Raw genomic sequence first — 24,014 nt, 5'->3', positions numbered from 1 at the left:
CATAGATGACTGTAGAGACTGCACATTACGTGTGACTCGGCACATCCTCTTTCACGTCTTCCATTTTACAGAGGTTTTGTTTTGTTTTTTGGTTTTTTTGCATTTCAGTTTAAACTGATTGTATTTTTCTCCTCAACTGTGTAGCTGGTGGAATGTGCTTGAGGTAGTATGTAAGATTGGAAAGTTTACAATCCGTGATGCAATTCTGTTTCACAAATTTTGTATATTTAATAAAGAATATTTTGTGTTTCTTGCTCACCGTATGTTTTCTGGTAATTATTTCTTTCCATATTTTCACTGATTGTTTAAAAAAACTCAGAATCTTTCACTCTGGGTTTTTTCTTACAATTTTGCATCCAATTCCAAGCTGCTAAAACCGCAGTGTTATAGATGTTCCTGACATTCAGGTAGTTCTTTAACTAGTTTGACTCTTTTAGACTGAGGATATTCTTCAAAGTAGTAACTGAATAAAATGTGATATATTAAAACAAGTGATCTTGCTATGTCATGTTGAACGCTGTCTTTTGGGAACCTTTCACCGACAGTGACTGGGCTCATATTATACACATGATTTCACCCATTTGTCATGCCTTTTATTAGTTCCACCTTCTTAAAACATTGAAAAGATGGAGCTGAAATCTTATTGGAGATTTCACAATACCTCTCGTAGCCTTTACACAAGAACACTGAAGTCATTAGTCTTCTTCACTATTAACAATAACATTTTTTTATATCCTTTTTGAATCTTTTCCTGCAGTTTTATTATCCTTTGTACATGCTCTCACACACCTCCAGGACTGATATTCTTCTGAATACTGCATAGTCACCAGCGATTTTAAGCATGCATAATTTCTAAAAACCACGTGTGTCATGACATCATATACTTTGAACTCAAATTTACAAACCAAACCCAACTCCTGCTGGGTTACCCTGTTGCACATTTGTATAATGCAAGCTGCTACTGTTTGCTCCTCAGAACCACCACTAGGGGGTATTATCCTCTATAAGCTCAAGCAACCTCGCACTCACCAAGAGCATTTCTCTTTTTAACCGTTGTACTCCAAACCCAGTGCAGGTCTTTCAACATTAACCTCCCGTTTTAAAAGAGGCGAAAACAATGCAAGCTCTTCTGGGAAATGTAGTTATCCTGTAAAGGGGTTAAAGCCACGTCCTGTCAGAGCGAAGCAGACCGGAAAAACTACATTTCCAACAGTGCACCCTGGCCAGCTGACTGTTTGACGGCAGTCCCACAGCTGTAAAAGTTAGTTGGAGGGTGAGAAAGAAATAAACATTTAATAATCTCAGAGAAGAAGAGGGCTGGCGGTGATTTGAAGCGGCATGTCTGAATATCCGCCCTTCCAGTATGGCAAGTCTCGTTTCGACCAGGTACTTGCAGTTTTTATCTGATCATAAACAGATACACTTGTAACAAAATATACTTTTTGGACATAATTTGCGTGGCAAACAGACCACACCCACTCACCGTGTCAGCGTGTTTATGCGTGTGTGTGGTTAGATGCGCTGTCCCGCAGGCGGATTCTTAAACCTATATCAGGACCATATCATATCTTATTGCGCTTTTGAAATGAAAGTCATACCATAACTTTAGGTGAAGCCTTGTGACTTTTAAAGCTGTATCCCAAAGGCTTTAGGTGAAGTTGGGCATTGAACGCATCACAAGAGCAAAGGTAAACTTGTAACAATCTGTAATATACAGCTGGTCCATAAATGTTTGGACAGCGACGCAGTTTTTTGTAGTTTAGCCTCTGCACACCACCTCTTGACTTAAAATCAAGATGTGATTAAGGTCAAGGCTTCCAGCTTCTATTCAAGGGGTTTAAAAATAACTGTTCAGTGGTTGGTGTCAATCATTGTACAGGTGAAACCAAGACGAATTTGTACTACAGTGTGCAGGGAGGGAAAAGTATGGAGAAGGAGATAAACATGCCTCATTATCTGTCAATCAGGGTGGAGGCAATGTTATGGCACGGTCATGTATGCTTGCCAGAGGAACCGGGTCACTAGTGTTTACTGATGACATGACTGCTGATAAAAGTAGCAGGATGAAATGTGAAGTATACAGGGATATACTCTGTGCTCCGATTCGGCACAAATGGTGCAAAAATGATCAGAAAGCGATTTACAGTGCAGAAAATCATCGAAAGCAGCGAGTCAGAGACACTGAATATTTTTCAATGATTCTAGACTTCAGAAAGTCACTGACTGCAAAGGATTTTCATCCAAGTATTAAAAACAGTCATTTTATTTCAAATTATGTTGATCCAACAAGCTTTTAGCTCCTGAAAAATATCTGTAATTGTTAAATAGTTCCTTGATTGCTTGATTTTAAATCCACTGTGGAGGCACACAGAGCTAAAACAGCAAAATACTCTGTTGTTGTTCAAATGCTTTTTGACCCTCACTGTATGTGCTAACAGAAAATATGCAGGTCAGCTGTTATCATACAGGTATCCCATGAGATATGCTTTTATTCCATCTTATGTTAGCCTTTTATATTTCAACCCTAGTGCCCTCAAAAGCGAATACACACAAGCCTGCACCTTCGAGGCTCTTTCAGAGAAATGTTTATTACTTTATCAGTTTGAACTGTACGACCTTCTTTTGGTGTCTGACTTCTTATATGCCTCATTTAGATAAATGAGACAAATGTCATAAACGGCTCTCTATATGGGGTATAGCGGTTCAGCACCACAAGCCACATGTAACAAAAACCATCGCCCAGGTGAATCAGTAAAGTTTACCTTTACTGACTGAAGATTTTTTGTGTGTACCTAATAATTTTTTGTGTGTACCTAATACACTTTTTAGTCTGCTATAAATATACATTTACAGCAATTTATGGTATTTTTGTACACAAATATATTGAGTCAGTAAAAATGAAAAAGAAGAACATAAGACATAAGATGTATACACTCACCAACCTCTTTATTAGGTACACCTGTCCAACTGCTGGTCAACACAAATATGTGATTAGCACACACCACATGCATTTTGCCATGTAGGCATGTTCTCTGCTCATAAACTAATTTTCTGAATGAGGACGAACGGTGATTTGAGTGCCAGGTGAGCTGGTCTGAGTATTTTAGAAAGTACTGGTTTGCTGGGAATTTTCTGTAGGGTTTACGACAATGTCCTGAAAGACCAAAGCTTAATCTCTTGTTCCAGAGGATGGTTATTTGTTTTGGTAGCTCTAATTTCTGTGCTTTCATAGTTTTTTAACCATCACTGAGGTGATTTGCATTTAGCTCCAACTCTATTGGTCTAAGTTGGGGAGGTCTCCATCTGTACTCCGGTATAACGGTATGGCATGAACTGTGGAAAAATTTCCAGCATTCCCTATTTTGATCCTGTGAAATTATTATATGGAGATATTTTTTTGAATTTTCTTTTATAAAAACTGTTAAGTTTACTCCATTGAAAGTGGAATTTCAGATGAAGCTGAAATGTGGAAACCAACTCAAAAGGCTGCGTCTTCATAAATTAGGATCTGATACAACATAATGATAAGATTAAGCCCCTGTTACCCTTCCAGTAAAGCTGAGACAAGTCTGTTCCACTCGAGTATCGACTCAAACTGGTCAAACTGGAGTGGCACTGGTGAGTAATTGAATGTACCAGATTTAACAACTTTTCCCCTGTGCCATGTTTGTACAAACCATCCATATGTTCAGGAAGTCACGAGGCACAGCAGTGAGTCAGATACCAGATTTTCATCCAAATTAGCAGTTAGTGTAATTAAACTCCAGTTAGGGAGGGATAGGAGGCTTTCGAGGCTGCGTGGCGCGTTGCTGATTCCCCTAAATTATTCCTTATGCTCGGTTATGAATAAATTCTCGAAAGGTATTTCTGGCACAGTCGTTATTAGAATTAATTGCAAAACGGTGTGAGTAGTTTCGGGTGTGCAAAAGATGCAGATAGGAAACAGTTTGTCTCTGGCATTAATGAGGAGGCTCCACCTGGCGTGTTTAAACAGCTGGCGAGCGGTAATATTGCTGTTTACTGGGCGACAGCTGGAATCTCCATGGCTCTCGATTCATAATCATGATTTGGCTGCATATAATTGATCAACAATTTATATGCAGACTGGGTGGAAAGTTGGACTTTCTGAACTTATACATTCCAGATCAGGATTTTTCCACTGATTATATATTTAAAGTTGCATCTGCAGTTTAATGTTTGGTCTTTAAATAAAAGAAACAATATTGCTAACAATTGCTTTGTATATGAATGAATGAATGTGCATTTCGTTTGTCTCTCAGAACACGTTTTTTGGCCGGTTCAGGCACTTCTTGGACGTGATTGACCCCAGCACGCTCTTTGTGACAGAGGTAAACAAACCTTTGGATTTGTTACATGGATCACATGCGTGGGTTGCTTATTTACCAAGTTAGCCACAGTATCACAATATCTGCATACAAATGACATTAAACTCCATCAGATGATCTGTGATGGTGATCTTTAGAGAAGTCAGGTTTTATATAACCGCAGTGGTTTCCTAGCTGGGATAAAATGGCAGCACAATCTTGTGGGATTCAACATTAGCCAAAATTTACTGAAGGAGGTGTTGAAGCAAAGGAAGAAAACCTCAAAGGTATACTTAAAATGAAGGATTCTCAGCTACTGCCAGCAAATGTGCCACCTTTAGGTTACAGGATATTCTCTGTAAATGTTAGGCTGCTCTGCTCATTGCAACATTTCCACAGTTCTTGGTTGTGTTGTGGTAATTTTGCTCATGGAGCCATCACAGCTCTAGTGCTCTGGGTAATGAAGCTGTTAGTGGGTTCTTTGGTGACACTAATAGCTGCAGTACCTCCCGGGATGTGATGAGGTGTGGACATATGGGGCTGCTGGGAGGGGTGGAAAGTGCATATGCTTAGACACTCACCCACACCCACACTGATACACATGACACCTTGCTGGGCCAGGCATCGCCTCAACTTGCCCCTAATGCAGACAGTGGAACAGGGACAGCCCTGATTTGCCTTCGGTCGCACGCACACATGACCTCCTGTGCATACAGTAAAAAAAAAAAAAGTGCACGGCTAACACTGACACGCACAATTACAGAAACGTGAACACACATACACACACAGATGGCGAGCTCATTAGAACAAATTGGGCCTCATGACCTTGTATTTTCCTCCATATTAGACAATGATCACACCACAGTAAGCTCCTCATTACCTTTTAGGGAACTCATTTGTCACATGAAAATCATCACGGAGGTTTTAGTAAAACATAATTATCACACATTGAGGCCTATAGCAGGAGGGCAAATACACATCTAAGCTGACATAGAGGCGAGAGTGGCCAGACTTGGTTTCACATTTTATTGACTCTCATGTTCCGTCACATCAGAAACGGCTGCGGGAGTGCGTCGAGCTGCTTGACCATTTCAAGCAAGGAACTCTGCCTCTGGGAGTGACGGATGCTCAGGTAAATATGCGTCAGCTTGAGTTGAAAACTCACATCAACATCAGTTTGTGAGAATTCAGCATCTGAAACGCTGCAAACCTTTCTGAAAAGCCTCTTCTGTGCAGTCTGACATGTGTCTCCTGCCCTTGAGTGGATTATCTGTGCACTGCAGGCACTAACCGGCCTTTGAATGCTAAATCAAAAACAGCTGCTTTAATGTTTGTGCCAGGGAAATATTTATGGTATGAACGAAGTTTATATTGTTGCAACATTTTAATAATTAGTTTTTATTTACACCGTTGAAGCAACTTATTCGTTATTAGTTGTACAGTAATTTCTCTGTGAAGCAGACTCTGTGAATATACTTAACCTTCTATTTTATCTAAGGAGGTATTTACAGTCAATATTTTTAATTGTTTAAACGTTCAGATGAAATATTTAAATTTGAAATATCTGTTCTTTTCAAGTCTACTGCTTTTGCAATAGCTGATGTACTACAAACAATTTTAATTGTAAAAATAAACCAAATTTAGTCTTTTTAATTAATTTAATTTCAACAATATTATTAACCGTACAGTCCTGTTAATAATTGCAAAATATAATAATTGAAATTTCATCATTTTTTAATGTAATTTTTAATGTAATTTTCTTTTACATATTAAATTTGCAAACTATATTGTAGACAGACAAACTATCCCCCTTAAACACAGAAGCATTGAAAGACTTTCTACTTTTTCTTATTTATTTTATTTTACAGCTTTGGCAAGCCCAGAAAATAAAGCAGGTAAGATTTCTCTGTTTTTGCTTACTTTGTCTATATAATGTCATTATTGGGTCCAATCTAAGTGAAACACTCCAAAAAAGAGTAACGTCATTCGAAGCGGGTAAGGTTTGACTGGTGTTACGTGCTTATACCGCAAATATACCAAAGAGTGTACAAAAACAACATTAAAAAAGGCTTCCATGTTGAAGTAACTACATTAAAATTAGACACTGAAGCAGGCGAGCGGTTTTACCTCCAGTGTTAATTAGCTGGAAGTGCCAGCTCTGCAAGACGGCTGACAGCCGTTGAACTACAGGTGCAGCCGGTTAAAGTGGGAGAAAATTATTTAAAGTTTTAATATCTATTTACAAACTGCCAACGTCCAACACTGCCAGAGATTTATATGTTTGATATTTATGCCTCACCTAAATAAAACTTAATTAATGTAATGAATTGATGAATTATTTAATGAATGTATTTTTAAGTGCAATGTCAGCACTGTGAAATTAGTTTTGTACTTTGTTTGGCATTTCTTTCATGTAGATGCTGTTTAAATCTTATGACTTCCCACGTCCACCTTATTCATTTAAAATGTGCATTTTCATTGGAAAATTAAAAATTAAAAGCCGTCACATCTCAGTTTTTGCTCATATTGAACTCGACACTAAAATGTGTATTTAAGGATCTAATCAAACACTCTAAATACAGATGAACCAAAAGTATCCTCTCATCTTTAGAACTAATTTTCAAAACCACGGATGGGATGCAGTGGACTTTACTTTAAAGTATGTATCTTGTCGACATAAACTTGTCTTTGGGTCAGGTTTAATGTGTGTATAAAGGGCTGTTAAGACAAATCTTAAGTAAATAACTCTTCTTTTATCATTATGGTTGCTATTGCTTCCATTTCATGTGTAGGATATGCAGTTCAGTCTACATAAACAATTTCACACTCTGCAGGAATGAAACCAAATCCGGCTCAAACTGGGCTCCATATGAACACTGAAGGCTGGCTTACGTCCAGGTTTGTTTTTGTATGAGAACATGAAACAGTTGGTGCTCTTGCAGGGTTTCAGGGTTGTCAACTGCCAAAACTCCCCAAAACCGACCTATCCTTCAGCATGGTGCTTGCCTTATTTATGTGCTTCTAAGGTTTATACTCTTTCTGAGTGTTAAAGACCTAGAACTCTTTGTGTAGTTTGTTAGATCATTATAGTTTGAACTAGTCTCCAGATTTTTCTTACTGCATCCCAAGTTCATTCAAGACTAAGAGGAAAATCTATATTCAGCCATGATAGTGGTATATCTATCACATGTACGTATGTGGTCTTTTACAAGTCGAAGCTTGGCTCCATGAGCCTGAGGAAGCAGTGTAATCGCTTTCGTTCTTTTCCAATCTGCAGATTTGATCAGTGTTAAGGCAGTGGGGGAAAGACACATCATCTGTCTTATCTACTTTGTAACAGTGGGAATAGCAAACTGACGGGATAATGTCTGGTGTAATTGCTTGAATATTTGTGTAGAATTGACAAAAAACACCCCACAATCCTTCTAAAATCATTTAAAAGTAAATGGGCTTTCTAAAGTTAGTCTCCTATTTGTCTAGAAATACCTGCCATAATTCATTTTGGCTGCTTCTGTCTCTTTATGTCATCCAAGATTCACTCAGTGACACTGGAATCATGGCTCTATGGTGGCCTTACCTAATGTTGCCGGTCCTTCCTGTGGTTCTTTATCACTTTGACGGTCTGGTTAAGTTGTTGTAATGTTGTAGAATGAATCTGAAACTGATCAAATGCTTTCTTGTGTGGTAGATGAGAAGGTAAACCTTGAAAATGCCTCGTACCTTAGTCTAGCTGAAAAGACTGCTGTTAAAATTTGCTCCCTGTTTCGGGGGAGTTAATTAAGCCATTGGATGTGGTTGCAACCAGTTCATACATTCAGCTGACAGTGTGTGCAGGCAGTCGGCAGGATAAATTTCATTCACTAGACATCCCTTAACTGTCCATGAAAACTGCCTGGTTCAACTTTACTTTGTGTTTTAATATAAATTAGAAGATGATAGCATGCTAACATGCTAAAAACGATAGCTCTCGCTACCCAAACCATAACAGAAATTAGATTTGTTGTACATATTGTGTTAAATGTTAGGGTCCGGTTTCTACGGCACCCCACAATTGGTAATGACACTGGTGTTTCGTACTTTTATGCATCAGCATATTGTTATTCCAAGTATTTTACATTAGCATTAGCATGTTTAGCTTCTTAAAGGGAGCTTTTTCTGTGGTGAATACTTTTGGCTTGCTTTAAAGCGTTATCATACTGTATCTCACAACGCAGTCACTATTTTTCTTTTACTTGTGAAGATAACAACTTTTGTTGAATTTTGTTGAATTACTGCAAACATGTCAAACTGTTATATTTGTCAAAGGAGTAAGGTTATTTTTCAAAAGCTCCCCAAGTGCAATGCATTGTCCCTGAAATATGATTAAATGAGTGATGTAAATAAATAAGTAGATTAGCAATAACTGGTTAATCTATTGATTTGAAACCATTTTCTCAGTGGTTTTTATATATTCAAGTTAATATTAAATACCCTGAGCAGTAACTTTCTTTTAGTTATTTTCACAGCAGTGCTCTCTTTATAAGTCATATGAACTGACTTAACCCAAATCATTCGGTGCTCATTACTGTCTGATTGTTATCATTATGCACTTATTACAGGCCATCATCCACCCCGACACAGGGGAGAAGATCCTCATGCCTTTTCGGATGTCAGGTAGCGTATCTAAGAGTGGAAACTTTGGAGTGGAGGGGAATCTCTGGGCTTTTAAGTGGTCCAATACGGAGGCGTCTTCACCTTAGAGACTGTCATGGCTCAACAGGGCTCTTCAGGTTGTCTCAGGCCTGGAAAAGGTCACGCTCAGCTGGGCGCTGATTAAAACCTCTCTGCTGTGCTGACAGAGATCTACTTGGGGTTTGTGAAGAAGCAAATGCTAGCACTTTGGTTCAGTTTGAAAGCACCCTTTTTCGTAGGATGACCGTAGTGGAAGTGAGCACAAAGAAAAGAAGGAAAGGACAGAAGCAATTAACATGTAATTACCAACATACCACATGAATGTCAGACCAATAGGAACTGGCCTCGTGATCCAAAGTTAGAAAGAAGAGAACAGTGTTTTTTGAAGGGCTTGGACATTTCTGCACAAAAGAATAGATTTATAGTAAATCTGAGAAAAAGGGTAGAGGCGAAATTGTAAGAGTGGTAATACTGATCATCTTTTACCAGGTTTCATCCCGTTTGGCACACCAGTGGTAAGAGTGGTTTTCATAAACTCTGTTTTTCCAAAGCACACACTCATACAATACCAATGCTACAAATAATAATAATTTATTGATTTTCCTTTATGAAATTTTCCTTTCTTTCTTTCTTTCTTTCTTTCTTTCTTTCTTTCTTTCTTTCTTTCTTTCTTTCTTTCTTTCGTTGCAGGTTGTTGGCCTCCTTCTCCCTAATCAAACACTTGCATCTACCGTCTTCTGGCAGGTATTTCTTCGAAATTCATCTCTGGCGTAGTACAAGTTTGGTTTTCTAAATTACTTCACTTTGTAAACATGGCACATATGCTGTAGGTAGTGCCTCAAGAAAAACAACGAATGAGCAAGTGTTGACTATGATGTGATTTTGTTTTGATAAAACTAAGAATGATCAGTTGTAAAGCTGCGGGATTAATGGAAAATGCTTTAAAAAAGCAGAAACAATAATGAATAGAATAAATTAAGAATTAATTATAAGAAATCCGGGTGGTGTGAGACAGAGGCTGCCACTGTTTAAATAACGGAGTCTCTTCTGTCACTGATTCTGCTCGTATGCTTGATAGAGCCAGTGGCTGAGCCTGTAGGTTAAGATGCTTCTTTTAGCTGATTTTAAATGCACAGGAGAATCACCTTGAATGAAACTTATTATTATCGCAGTTTATTACATCTTGCTATACTTTTCACTTTCCTCTCCTTTGTATGGCAGTGGTTGAACCAAAGTCACAATGCCTGTGTTAACTACAGCAACCGCAATGCCTCCAAGGTACTGTACCTGCATGGCATCCCAGCTGGCCCATTACTACACACATTACAAATGCCTTTTTTTGTTGCTCAGCTAAAGTGCTTTTATAATGTTGTCTCCTCTTGTTTTCTGCCACTTTAGCCAGCTCCAGCTTCCAAGTTCCTGCTGGGATACCTTGGGGCAGTTACCAGTGCAGTATCCATTGCTGTAAGTCCTAGCAAATCTTGTGTTGACTTGTGTTGACTGATAAAGGAAAAACCAAAAAAGTAAAGCCTTCAACCTTGGCATGAGTGTTGATGTTGCATAGTTTTTCTACCAAAACAGTGCAACTTCCTTGCTGGCAACAAATGTTTGGAACACCACAAACCCAACAACCAGCTGATCCGAGTAATGTAAATGAGAAATCCATGATTTGTTGTGGACTAAAGACTCATTAACAACTATTTGCGGGATCTGTGTATGTGCTGTGTCTGAAAAAAATCTCTGATCATATCGGCCATTATAAAGGACTTTGAAAATCACCAAATAGTAGTATTAGTCTCATTCGACATCTAAGGATCCATCAGGTTAACTGATAATTCACTGAAACTAGGAACAATGTATAGAAGCAGGTCTTTGTAATCCCTTCATTACCTACAGATGGGAAAAAAATGTCCAATCAGCCTTTTTTTGTTGTTGTTACATACACTAAACGAAGGGTTCCTGTAACCACCTTGATAACCAGAAGAAAATATTGGTAATCTGGGCTTCTGTGCAGTTTCAGCATGTGGTCTTTCACCGCATTACTTCTTGAGTTAAACACCAAATATCCAAAAATGGCAAAATTTCAAATAAGGTGGATATCAACATAGCTATAAAAAAAGCAGACTTCATAATATCCCAATCACTTAAACCTCTCTTCTTACCTCTATGTCACCACAGAATAAAATGTCATAGGGGCGTAATACCCGTTCACACACCTGCCTGACACAACCCTTAGTGTGGACAAGGAGCTCCAACCAAGCCAATTACTGGTCCTGCTGGGTGTTCATCCGGCTGATGCCCTCAGGCTTGACAATGGCAGCAAGCACAGAAAGAAATTGCGGGGTGTCTGGAGTTTGGTACGACATCCCTGGAGGGGGGCAGGCACGCTCCAATTAAACGTCCGCTCTGGTGACGACCCCCCGCAGGGCTAGAGGGAGCTGGAGGATGAAGTGGCGTGGTGGTGTGTTATTTGAGCGAATATAGCCTTTTGAATGCACCAATCTGAAATGTTAAAACACTGCAAAGTTACGTTCATCAAATGTTTAAACACATTGCCTATAATTTTAGTCCACTTTCTCCCAGTGATCCTTTTTCTGATGCTTGTATGTTTAAGCCTGGTGGTGGCTGTTCTCGTGCTCTGCTCATCCCCTTTGAAAGAAAGAGCTCTGAATTCCAAATTTTCTGTGCTGGCTTTTCACACACACAGTGTCTGATCATATCATCTGTGTCTGGTTTATCTTCAGGTTGGGTTAAACGTTTTAATCCAGAGAGCGAGCCGCTTCAGCCCAACCACCAGGCTTTTGGTGCAGAGGTTCATCCCCTTCCCAGCAGTGGGTAAGTTAAATAAAAATGTAAAAAGTCAGGTGAGCTTCTCGTGGGACAGAGAAGGGTTAAGCCTAGGATGGACATTTAAAGTAAATGTCATAGCTTAGATATTTTTTAGTAATAGTAATAAAACAATTGGGGGTTTTATAGAAACAAATGAAACGCCTTTGGCTAACAGCTCTGCAATAATTGCTATTAAAAGGTATATTTAAAAAAACGCACACACAAGCTGATTGTTTTCTTTTCCTTGCTCTTGATATATTATACCTTTTTATTTAAGCTGTTTTCTGATCACAATAATTCCCTGTATGAAAGCTAAATAGAGCGATTTTTGTCTCACGCCGCTCCCCTCCGCCCGCTCTCCTCTCTGCAGGCTTACCGTCGCGTTGACAGCCGGCTTTGTGTGTGCAGCCACAAAGCTGATTTTCATGCCACTCTCCCGCAAACACAATCACACCCAGGGGTATAGACCCGTGTCCCAGAATGCCCCGGGCTGCTGGCTCATAATTAAATTGTTTGCTTGCCCCCCCCCTTTCCTTACCATGGCGGTTCTTCTAATTAAATCAACAGGTTTCTACAGCGCAGCCTTTGCCTGGTAATTGGCTGCTTGTTAGAACTCTGCTGCCGCAAACAAATTGGATAATTACCCTTAAAGTGGCGTCTATGTCAAGGCCTCATTTACCTGATTTCTGTTTGTTCATTGTTGTTCCTGTTGTTGTTTTGCTAGGCCAATATAAGAGGTAATTAAAATGGCTAATTGAAGCGAACGAAAGCAAAGGGCCGTTTGAATTTTCGCCCATTTGATTTTGTTTGCTTACTTAAGGCTAGATTTATTTGTAATAACCTAATCAAGTGGCGGCCTGTCATTCAATTAGATTATGAAGACTTTAACTGGAGGGAAAGCCACGCTGGCAGAAATTTAGGGGGTTAATTATTTGTTGTCTTATTTGTCATTATTTGTGATATTTAGAAAGTAATTATGTACAAAAAAAAGTCTTGGATGTATTTCTGTGAGTGTACCACCAGTTATGAGATGATGATTAAAATGTACACAAATGTAATTATTTTAAATAATTACAAATGACAGGCAGATATTTCAACATTAAGCTGTGCAGATTTTGCATTTTATCAATTTAATTTAGTAATTACTTTGATGCTTTTATTTATGTGTTTAAGAGTTTCTATTTAACTGTAGTGTTTGTTCCTGTTTGTTCCTCGCCAAAACCCTGTCTGTCCCTTTTTATTATTAACTGGTCTGGGTAAAAAAATCCCTTATAGGTAAAAAGAGTTATTTGCTCAGTCAATTGAATTCCCCTCACAAAGCGACCTGGCAGCCCTGCGGCCTTTAGTAGAGATAACTCTGAACGCTGTTGTCTTAAATTAAAAAGGCTCGGGGCAGCACCACTAAACTCTCTAAAATGAGTTTGTCTTATTCCTATTAGAGTCAAGAAGAAAGGTTAATCTATATTAACATACATTTGTGTTCATTTTAGTTTTCGTGAATAATCAGAGGGAAGCAACGCCGCTGTTTGTCAACCTGCCAGCCTCTCTGTGCTCTGACTGTTGTGTGTGTCAGTCTCGCAGAGGCACGGCTTCAGTTTTCTGAACGCTGACACGATGACATGGCAATAATGTTCTTCATTTGAGGAGTGAGAAGAGTAAACAGGAGTTCAGTGTCTTCCACAGGGACACTCAGCGGTGGTAATTGGCAGTTTGGAGTTTTCATAACAATGTCAGTTCAGCCTGTTAGCTTCTTTTAGAAGAGATGATTTTCCTTACAGGAGGGAACAAGGGCAAAAGCGATTTCTTAAGCTGTGGTGTTTTCTGACCTAATTGCAGATCCTGATGTGTTAAAATGGACTGTAGATCAATGATAGGCTGCTCATCTAACATTATTGTGTAACCAAAAATGTGCAAATAACATGCAGTTGTAGATATTTAATGTAAATATGCAAACAGAAATTATTTATCTGTGTTATAGGTCTAGTGCCAATCCTTGAGTTAACGTAGTTAATAGGTTATTTCATTTGAAAGAATAGTTTTGTGCAAGTCTTGAGCCACGCTTCATTTCTTTATATCTTTTAAAAGCAGTCTTGAGTAATAGGTGATTACCAGAGAGTCAACAGCTTGGCCTATTGCAGCATGGCGTGCAGTGTGACTTCAAAAAATTTGAGGAAACTGTGACAGGCCTAAAAAATGTCTACAGCTGATTAACAGTATCTGAAAATTATATCCTTAAGAAATAGGAAAAAATCCAGCAAAGGGTTCACACGGGACCTGAGTGATACAGCCAACGCATCAGCTGATCCATGTGTCAGTGAAAGAAGGGTGGCTGTCATTGTTCTTATGGAACGTAAACAAGGAGAACAGGCTGAAGTATGACAAACTGAACAAGAACTGGACTGAAAGTTGGTGGCAACAGGCTTTATGGAGTGATGAAAGCAATTTTTAAGTCTGATTCAAGTCATTGTGAGTGTGGACGGAGGAGATTGAGAGAAAAGTACAACAGTGAGTGTCTGTAGCCATCTGTGAAGCACGGCGGAGGCTCTGCCAAGCTTTGGGGCTACAGTCAGTGGGGAGAGTGCCTAAGAGAGTTCAGCCTGTGTTGGAGAATAAAGGAGGTCACACCAAATACTGACTTTTAAATGTCATTAGAATTGTACAAACTCTGTTTTTGCCTAATATACTGTATTTCTGTGTATATTTGCACATGTTTGCATGTACACACTTCAGTTATTTCCTATTTTTCTAGCAAAAAAGAAACAAATAAGTGATGACTCGAGCCTTATATGATATAATTTGAAAGAAACATTATGTACCGGTATTACAAGTTTCTTTTTTTTTAATCAATCTGTGTGTTAAAGTGTTATTATTTCTTGTTGGCAGCTGAGTGTCCTTGCAGTTTTACTGCCTTGCTGCCAGTTCTATAGTTAGTTTTATGCTGATTCTTACATTACAACATTTTGGACAAATGATGATTTTTCACTTCATGATAAAAAGTTAAAGGCTCATCAAAGTTATTGTAGCGCATCAGGGTCTGTAGTAAATTTAATGTCAGTCCAGATTTTTAAATATATTTCACAAGAAAACAAAAGGTCACGCTCGTAGAAATCCAAGAGGAAAAGTCAGCGCCAGAGGTTAGTCACTCTGAATTTCATCAAAGTGGTGGACCCAGCCATATGACCCATTGACTGATATTACCATCCTTAGAGCCAAGAAGCTTCATTATTTTTGAGCAAATATTTAATAATCACAGGACACTGATGTGGAGTTTACATCTTGAAAAAGAATATGTGCAACTTCTGAATCCATCCATGCAGTTCAGAACAAACAAAGTTTAGTCCTTCATCCTTATAGGACTTATAAAAGGAAATCAAACCTCCCTTTTCCAGTGGGCGTCTTCATAGAAAACCTGTTTATCAGTTAGTAGACTGATTACTTTTAAGGCTGTCAAAACAGTGCTTTTTAAAAAAAACCTTTTCTATCTCTGTCCATAACATCACGATTTCCTCATTCCAAATATGACTGTATGTTACATCCCTAGTGGCACGTTTCCCTTTGATCTTAAAAAACGTTCTTCTGTCTTCACAGCGAGTGCAAATGTCTGCAACGTGGTGCTCATGAGACACTCTGAGCTGTCAGAGGGCATCAGCGTGCTCGACAACAACGGCAACGTGGTGGGAACATCAAGAGTAGCTGCCAAGCATGTATGTCCTCAGCTCTGAAAATTAAATGGATCATGTTATTGGTATTGCTGTTTAGCAACATATGCACTATAATGCTTTTAAATGGCAAACAATTTAAAGTTTAAGTGTTTTGCTTTCACACGTCAGTATTTGTGCATTTAAACACTTAAATGATGATGTTTCCCAGATTCAAAGCAAATTTATTTGTATTTTTTAATATTCCTGGTTTATGTTTTCTTATGCAGGCTCTCTTGGAGACAGCCCTGACCAGAGTAGTCATGCCCATGCCAATCCTGGTGCTTCCTCCCCTGATCATGTCTGCACTGGAAAAGTAAGAAACACTTCTCAACTTAGTTTAGCCATTGTGTGTTTCCACCTGTTCAGCTGCTGTTTAACACAAGACGCCCTGCAGAAGTTCAAATCCAGCATCAGAATTGTTAAGAGAAGTGATTCTTGATGATGCAGAGGCCACTCCGAGTATTTCAGAAACAGCTGATCTGCTGCCATTTCAGTGCCAAACAATTCCTGCTACAGCTTTCGGATGGTAGGATCCCACCTGCCTTAAATAAATGTTTCAGGCTGGTGGTGGTGTAATGGTATTTGGGGTGTTTTCTTGGCAGACTTAGCACCAGTTGAGCGTTGTTTAAAAGCCACAGCCTACACAGCAGTATTGCTGATGACCTTCCCGTTCCCAGGATCCAGGAGGATAACCCAAAGCTCAAATCATCTCAGACTGGCTTCTTGAATATGAATGGGATATTTGCATTTCGGACATGCAGCTGCCTAATCTGCAGCACCTGTGTGATGCTGTCATGTCAACACGTCTGGAATGTTTCCAGCGTCTTGTTGAATCTCTGCCATGAAGAATTAAGACCGTTCTGAAGGCAAAACGGGAACCAACCCGATACTAGCAGCGATTGGTGCACCTAATAAAGCTATCCTGTGAATGTATCGGACGACTGAAGGCAGAAAGATGTTGATGCCGTTTAGATGTTTGGATTTTCTGATTCCTTATCGTCTGTCTTAAAGTGTGCTGTTGAGATCCATCGCTTTTATATCCACAAAAACAGGATAACAGTAGAAGAACCACACTGTTCCTGATCAAATAAAGAATTCCCTGCAATGTCTTTCAAATGAAAATATAATCTTGACTTTCACTGGAAAGTTGACTCCTCTGGCTTTTTATGCTATTAATTGTAGATTGTGTCTGTTGGAACTGCTGATGTTGATCTCTGTTGTCTGTACGAGTAGTGAGGTTGTGCTCTGCACTTTAAATGCATTCCTTAATATGCATTTCATTTTGATATGAATTTTTTTTTTTTTAGGAAAAGAAGACCAAACAGCCAGTGTTTGCAGCAGGAAAATAACTAATTTAATTAAGTCTTAATGGAGAGAATCACTGTCTTTATCAAACTCCATAAACTATTTTTTAAAGAGGCTGATTATGCTGTTATGGCGGTAATGAAGGAGGTGAAAGTTTCATGAGTTAGAATAATTCAAGGATCCAGCTGTCTTCTAATTAAATTACCACAAATTAATTATAAAGCCGTCCAATTTTTGTTCAAGAAAAGAATATTTGTGATTCTCTCGTTATCTACTCGGCTGTTGTTTAATACTGATTCGATACTGCACATCAGCTCTACTGGTTCAGCGTTGTGTGCGATGACGGTAACGGTGCCTTAATGACAAAGGGTGTTTATGCAGATGCCCGTTGATCGATGGCGCGACTGTGCCTGTGGTGCAGCGAGGAATGCAGCCGTCTCTGCAGATCCTTGACAGCACTTGTCTAGACCTCTCAGAGTGGGCGGGCTCAGTCGGTGGGGCCGACTGCCCAGGTGTGTTTGGGATTCCTGGCAGCTGAATGACTGAACCGTGAGCGAGAGAGAAAGCAGCGGTGGGGTGAGCGTAGATCTCCGAGGGTTGGCTGCAGCGCTGCTCAGCCGTCCTCCACATCAGCTCGCCTTCACTGGCTCTCAATGGAGCGAGAACAAGGGGATGGAGACACGTCCCCGGGCGGCCCCTCAGTGATGGATTACACTGCTGAGAACAGATACACGGGGAGTGACTGCAGGTTCTGGCCTTCATGTGCTTCAGTAGCTGTGAGGGGGTGCAGTGAATTCTGGACTTTCATCTGTTTATTTATTTAAGTCCCAGACTACATTAATCTGCAATGGGAATTTCCATTTGCTGTAAGATACCCAGGTTACCTGATTCAGAGTCAGGTTTACTGTTTCAGCATTTAAATTTTAAGTCAGGTGTTATTTATAACAATTTAATAATATAAATGATAGTATATTTCCTGCAGTAGCAGTAGCGAGACTGTTTAGATAAACACAATGGTCAAAACTGGCCATGTTAAGGCTCTTTCATATTGAAATATGACACCAAAAATATTGCTAAAAATAGACATGCTCACCATTATTTTTTCCTTTTTGTGTAACATTTGTGAAAAGTCTGTATTACACAACCCCTCTTGACACATGTTTGCACGCTTCTTTCTGCTCTAACTGGCCAACATGTCAAAATAAATCAAATGATGGCTCGGCAGAAGCAAACGAGTGAATAAAAATGAACCGTTTCGCTGTCAGGAATTCATTTTTAATAAATGGGAACACATTTGGGCACATTTTGGGCAAACTCTAGGACACTTGTATAATAAAAATAAACAATATAAATATGATATCCTAGATTTAGTAATTTAGAAATTGTTTCTGTTAGTCCACATTAAAGGGGGGGAAAACAGTTGTAGTTGATTATGTGTTAATTTCTGATGCTTTTATTTGCTGTTTCATTTCACAGTAATGCACTTTAGTGAGAAGTAGAGCGACTAACAATATTAAGTTTGATTATGATGCTGCTTTTTTATTTTTTTTTCTCCCATCATCATCTAGTGCTGTGTTTCGCCACAGGTCAGCAGGGGATAGTCTAACAGCCAGTTTGATCATGGTAACAGGGAGACACAGGTCCATGTAAACAGTTCAACCTGGGTAAGACCTTGACCAAAATATGGCCACTAGCCAGGTTGTAGTCAGATCCCGTGAATGCAGTATTACATTAAATATCACAGATTTTGGTTGGTTTCAGGTTTTTTACCTGACCAAAAAGGGGTTTTAAATTTTGCACATGAGCCCGAATCCAAGTTCCTGTCACGTCTCACATACCTTGCAACTTTTCTCCCGTTGACTTTTTTTGTTAAAAATGCAGTTTTCCACGTGTGTGTATCTGCACATGTGTGTGTGTGTGTGCGCGCGCGCGCGTGCGTGTGTGTGTGCACGGAGCCTAATTAAACCATGGCAGCCATATGTGTTAATGAGCTCCCTCATTAGGCAGTAGCTCTCCTCGTTAGGGGGAGAGGCGTCGCTAGCGGTGGAGAGACAGAGCGGCTCTTTCTCAAGCTCCTGCTGAGCTTCGCTGTCCCGCTCAATGTAGAGGGGGATTATCCTAGTGGAGGGTTAGCGAGGAGAGAGAGGAGAAACATATTTCATTCGTTTGATTTATTAAATGCCCTTAAAAAAATTAACATGCATTTGTTTTCTTTAGCTCATGGGAATACACTTTTGAAACCTTTTGCAAAATGTTAGCAAAGGATCATGCGGTTCAGTTTTAACTGCATAAATGGTGATTAAAGGCTTGTTTAAGCTAAACATGTGTAACGACGGAGTGGGCAGCTGATAGTGTTTGTGAAATCAAAATGTTTTGATCTGCTCACCTGCTGATCCACGTGAGGTTTATCAGGTCCTGACAAATGACTTTCTTGCCGGGGTTTATTTAGCTTAACTGCACTGAATTAACTTCGGTGATGAATGGTGTGGAAAAGTAGCCTGCCTAGTGCTGCATAGGTCTTGTGCTGACTGGCACCTGAACAGGGGATTCTAGGTTTCATGGGTTGGAGACTCCGTCAATGTCTTGGGGTGTTTGTCATGTTCTTTTCTTAAGCACATTTTGCTGGGACCCTGGCCAGAACCTAAAGTTTTCAACAGAAGATTATAAATATAACAAGATGATCCTGCTTTTATTCACCTTTATTTTAAAATGTGTAGCTGGTTGGTCCTTATACACTCATAGCATATGTGTGTTTGTTGACTATATATGCAGCCCAGGCTATGTTGCACTGTGTTGTGTGTGAGAACCTGTTGCTTTTGCCCATGGTCTGGGTGTATGGCTGACAACTGACTTGTTTCTTCTTCTCTGTTTCCCGTCAGGCTCCCTCTCCTGCAGAGACAAAAGAGGCTCGTCCTGCCTGTCCACAGTCTCGTGTGTCTCGCTGCCTTCAGCCTGGCTCTGCCGCTTGCCATCAGTTTGTTTCCACAGATGTCGCAGGTACTTCATGCCCAATTCTTTTTCTCTTAAGGAGCATGCAGTTGGAGTCATAATTATTTGATCCCCTGCTAAATTTGTAAGTTTGCTCACAAAGAAGTGAACAGACTAATCTTTATGGTCGTTTTATTTTAATTGAGAGAGACGAACTATCAACCAGAGTCACTTGCTTGTTGCCTTGGGGGTATGTTTTGAGGTCTGATGGAAGGTCCATCCATGACCCAATTTAATTTTAGCGTTCTGGCCGAGAGAAGGAGGTTCTCAGGCAAGATTTTACGGTACTGAGGAAGCCGTCTTGTAAACTACGCAGAAAAATAGCCCCAAAGCATAATGTTTCCACCTTGACTGTGGGGATGATGTTCTTTGGGTCATACTCTGCATTTCTCTTCCTTCAAAGATTTTTGGAACTGTGTTATCAATGGTGTTCTTGGTGACCGTGGTCCCAACTGCCTTCAGATCATTAACAACCTCCTCCGGTGTAGTTTTGTGCTGATCCACCACCGTTCTCATCATCATCCTCATCCTATGAGCCAAGATCTTGCATGGAGCTCCAAACCGAGACTGACTGATGGTCATTTTATATTTCTTCCTTTGATATTCTCTCTCTGCATTAAAATGAAAATACCATAAAAAAGACAGTTCATTTATTTTGAAGTGAGCATACTTACAAGTTCATCAGGAGATCAAATAATCATTTCTCCCGCTGTAATTTTTCAACATTGAATAAAACAGAACAGACTTAAGCAGGGCTTTATATTGGGTCTTCTAAAATTGCAGATATGCTGGATGTGTGTTCGAGCATATGTGTCTAAATTATGAATGTTTGAGTCTCTGCGGTGGCACAGTTTTTGTTCTCCTGCCTAATGCTCGGATGCTCATGCTCAGTCCTGAGATTTTGTTCATTGCAAACACAGAGCTGCAAATGTAAAGCCTCAGGTTGAATGATGATGTCGGTGACCAGCGTCTCCTGACCTCTCCAGTATTTCCCATTGAGCTGTGCAGCAGCGCTGTCCTAATGAGGCGCCGCCCTCTGAGACTCAACCTGCTCTGTTATGATCTGCCCAGAGCCACCATTGCCTTTATTCATCGCCACTGATGCCATCCAGACTAGCGGGCTGAGATCTAACTTTAGCCTTATTGCCTCAGTATGTATCATTCTACTCATTAAACGGCAATGGCACAATTATGTTTTTCCACTCCATCTCCCTCTCTCTTTGTCTCCTCTCTGCCAAATGACTTGCTGACACAAGCCAACCAGCTCTGGCTTTAAAATGTTTAGGATTTAATTACCACTTGAAATAGCTCAGACAGCCATATGGCAAAAAACTTCAGACATATGTGCCGCCAACAGTCCTGTGAAAAGCTGCCTCCAGTTCCACAGAGGGGCCTGTTTTTTTTTTTTTCTTCTCACAAGTCCTTTTTGCACTTTCACAAGGATAGCAGATGAAAAAAAAAGGGAAAAAAAAAAAGATCTCCCCAAAAAGCAACATGAATGCCCCACTCTCTTGGACCCCCCGCCTACTCAATTTGTCCCACTTCCCCATTTCACACCTACCAAGATGTCTGATTAGGATTCTGCCTCCAACTCCAACAGCCATCTGTCTCTGGTTCAAATATTAGGTGACGCAAACCTCAAATTAGACTTTAATCTGGCAAATTGGCTCTTTTTGCACATTAGCAGTAAATACAGAACATTTAAAGCCTTTGAGAATTACAGTCAGTTTCCAGTCTCTATGCAGCGGTTCGTGTCGGTGATATACGGTTGCATATACAGCACGCACATACTGCATCGAAGCTGTTATATCTGACGATTTGTGCGAAATATTTCCATTTGCACTACTGACCTTTTCTGTCCTGCTTTGGTTTCCCACAGATCAGTGTAGATCAGCTGGAGCCAGAGATCGCCATGGCAACCGACTGTAAGATTGTGACATACAATAAAGGACTTTGAGGGATCGCTACCAAAACTGAAATGTGAAGAAAGGACGCGCAGCCCGTCGTGGCTCGAGCCGCCCCGACGCTGCCAGGGAATTAATTGTGTCAAATTTGGCTGCTGCTGCAGTGGCTTTAGCACACGTTTGGACAACAACAGCTGATACGAAGAATCAGCAGCAACAGTGATAAGAAAATATGTATCACAACACGAGGAGACAAAGCCAAACAAGTGCATTTTGAGGGTAACAGCCCAGTTAGGCTGATTAATTAGGTTAACAAAACCCATAAGCTTGCTTGGTTCCTTGAGGCTTTTTCCACAACGAGCAGACCGCTAACCATAGATCAAAGATGGGCAAATTAAAATGTCTGGACAAATAAATGTGTAAACTGTGAATGAAATGAAGATACAAATGCTTCCCGCCTTTTTTTTTTTGTTTTTGACCCTTCAATATGAGTCAGTACCTTCCTGTGACCCAAGGCGATGTATGTCTATAACCTGGAAGTATTTCAATCAACGTGGAAATAAGAAAGCAGCCAAGATCAATCTTTTTGAATCTGAATGATTATTTTTGCTCTCTTGGGGTGCTGTGACTCACGTTCGCAACTACTGATTTATGTATTTTTAAAGTAGCTTTGCTGTGAATTGCGTTTCTCTGGTGTCTGCACAACAAATATATACACAGCCTGATTGTGTTTGTTTAAGTTTCCTTGCATCTCAATGAGCCAAGTCTTCCCTGTGACCACTATCAGCTTTAAATTCCTCCAGTGAAAGAGTGACTCAGTTTCTAATGAAAAAGTTGCAGTTTTGGTTCAGAGTTAAAGCCAGAACATTATAATTAAGCAAATATTGCAAAAGCATAAATAAATGCACAATTGTGACATTTTATTTCCAAATAGTTTCTTTTATTAGTCTTATAACCAGAGACTTCTCTCTCGCTCTCTCTCTTTGTGTACATATTCATGCTCGATTTATCTAAACATTCTCAAAGTATTAAGATGGTTTGCTGTGATGTGTGTGATTAGTATGTTTGCCTGGTTGCTGAGGGAACACAGCACAGTAGGCTGCACTCCAGCGTAATTCAACAAGAAGCCACATGCAGGATCAGTGGAGGTTGCTGGGTGTGAGTTATGGCACACAACCAGGGTGAGATGAATAAATGGAAACAAAACCCCATTCATAACGACGCACATCTCTCACCAAGTTATTGTCATCGGATTTAGTTCTGGCCTGTTAACTGTAATGTCATCTGATGTTACAAAGCACCAGGTTGTAGCTTTTGAGCTAGTAATTTAAATTGTAATCCACAGTGGATTTATCAGCATCTGTCTAATTAATCCAGAGGGGGGGTGTGGTTGGGTATCAATTGTGTGTCTCTTGTAGGTGAGTATATGAAACCTTTGAGGAAGATTATAAACTGGTAATCAAAAGATATTGGGGGATTTTTTTAACAGAACTTGAACGATATTGATATTTGTTGGCTGATATTTGCATATCATAAAGCTGTGGAAAACATGTTGCAGAAAATGTCATTAATTTTTATTATTATTATTTTTTTAAGAAGGCCACAATTCATTAAAATCATGCGATTTGAGAAATTGTGCCATAATTTGTCCAGCAGAGTGATTCCACCGCCATAGCTTATCCCACAGCTGAGACGTTTATAATGCAGGATCAAGGCGTCCCATCACCGGAAGCTGCTTACTAGCTTTGTAATATGTAACTGAAATTCAGTAAATTATTTTTTTTTAATTTAACATTAAAATAAAAACAATAAAATAGCCATAAAATAACAAAAATAAAAATTGCTTGGCGTGGTTACGGTGATATATTGCATTTATTTATTTCTAATTACATCCACTAAATCTATGTTGAATAATATTTTTCAGCCAGCAAATGTTTTTCAGCGTCATCTCTAAAGGTGCTGTGGGTTGTGCCCTATAATTTCAGTTTTTCAGCTATACTTTGAGCTCCGTGTAAATGCTACCAGGGCATAGTTAGCAGCATTCTTTCAGTAATTAGACGTGTAATTCTGTGTGTGCGTTGCACTGCATGATTTATCACTCAACGAGGAATTTTAAAGCCAGTGTAATTTGTACGTTTTACTGAGAAAACAGAAAGCTGCAATCATCCCCCAGAAAGCAAGTAATGAGAAAATCCTGATTAAACCCACAGTGATTCGGTCGAGTTTTCTAACACCTTTGCAGCAACAGCAGCAGCAGCAGCTCCTAACCCTACACGTCTGGAGAGACACTT

The 24,014-nt window shown here is 39.7% G+C and overlaps 1 protein-coding gene across 6 annotated transcripts; it reads left to right on the top strand.

Moving 5' to 3' along the window:
* The first annotated feature begins 391 nt into the window (after nucleotides 1-391).
* On the top strand, nucleotides 392-22,193 carry sfxn5a (sideroflexin 5a). Of its 6 annotated transcripts, XM_005929629.3 has the most exons (14): nucleotides 392-1,386; nucleotides 4,281-4,349; nucleotides 5,380-5,457; nucleotides 6,194-6,220; nucleotides 8,924-8,978; nucleotides 9,486-9,511; nucleotides 9,687-9,740; nucleotides 10,218-10,274; nucleotides 10,395-10,460; nucleotides 11,741-11,831; nucleotides 15,414-15,529; nucleotides 15,754-15,839; nucleotides 19,711-19,828; nucleotides 21,699-22,193. In XM_005929629.3, exons 1-14 carry the CDS (start codon nucleotides 1,339-1,341, stop codon nucleotides 21,774-21,776), a joined length of 969 nt encoding a protein of 322 aa, XP_005929691.1. In that variant the 5' UTR covers nucleotides 392-1,338; the 3' UTR covers nucleotides 21,777-22,193. The 6 variants fall into 6 exon arrangements, with proteins under 6 accessions (XP_005929691.1, XP_042079672.1, XP_042079669.1 ...); XM_042223738.1 differs by lacking the exons at nucleotides 392-1,386; nucleotides 4,281-4,349 and adding an exon at nucleotides 7,160-7,223 and having other exon boundaries at nucleotides 5,378-5,457; XM_042223735.1 differs by lacking the exons at nucleotides 392-1,386; nucleotides 4,281-4,349 and adding an exon at nucleotides 6,937-6,984 and having other exon boundaries at nucleotides 5,378-5,457; nucleotides 7,160-8,978.
* Nucleotides 22,194-24,014: the final 1,821 nt, after the last annotated feature.

The sequence above is a fragment of the Haplochromis burtoni genome, unplaced genomic scaffold, assembly GCF_018398535.1.
Source record: "Haplochromis burtoni strain Fernald_Lab_line unplaced genomic scaffold, NCSU_Asbu1 Contig_119, whole genome shotgun sequence".
NCBI lineage: Eukaryota > Metazoa > Chordata > Actinopteri > Cichliformes > Cichlidae > Haplochromis > Haplochromis burtoni.
This window is presented reverse-complemented; position numbering and strand designations above follow the sequence as displayed.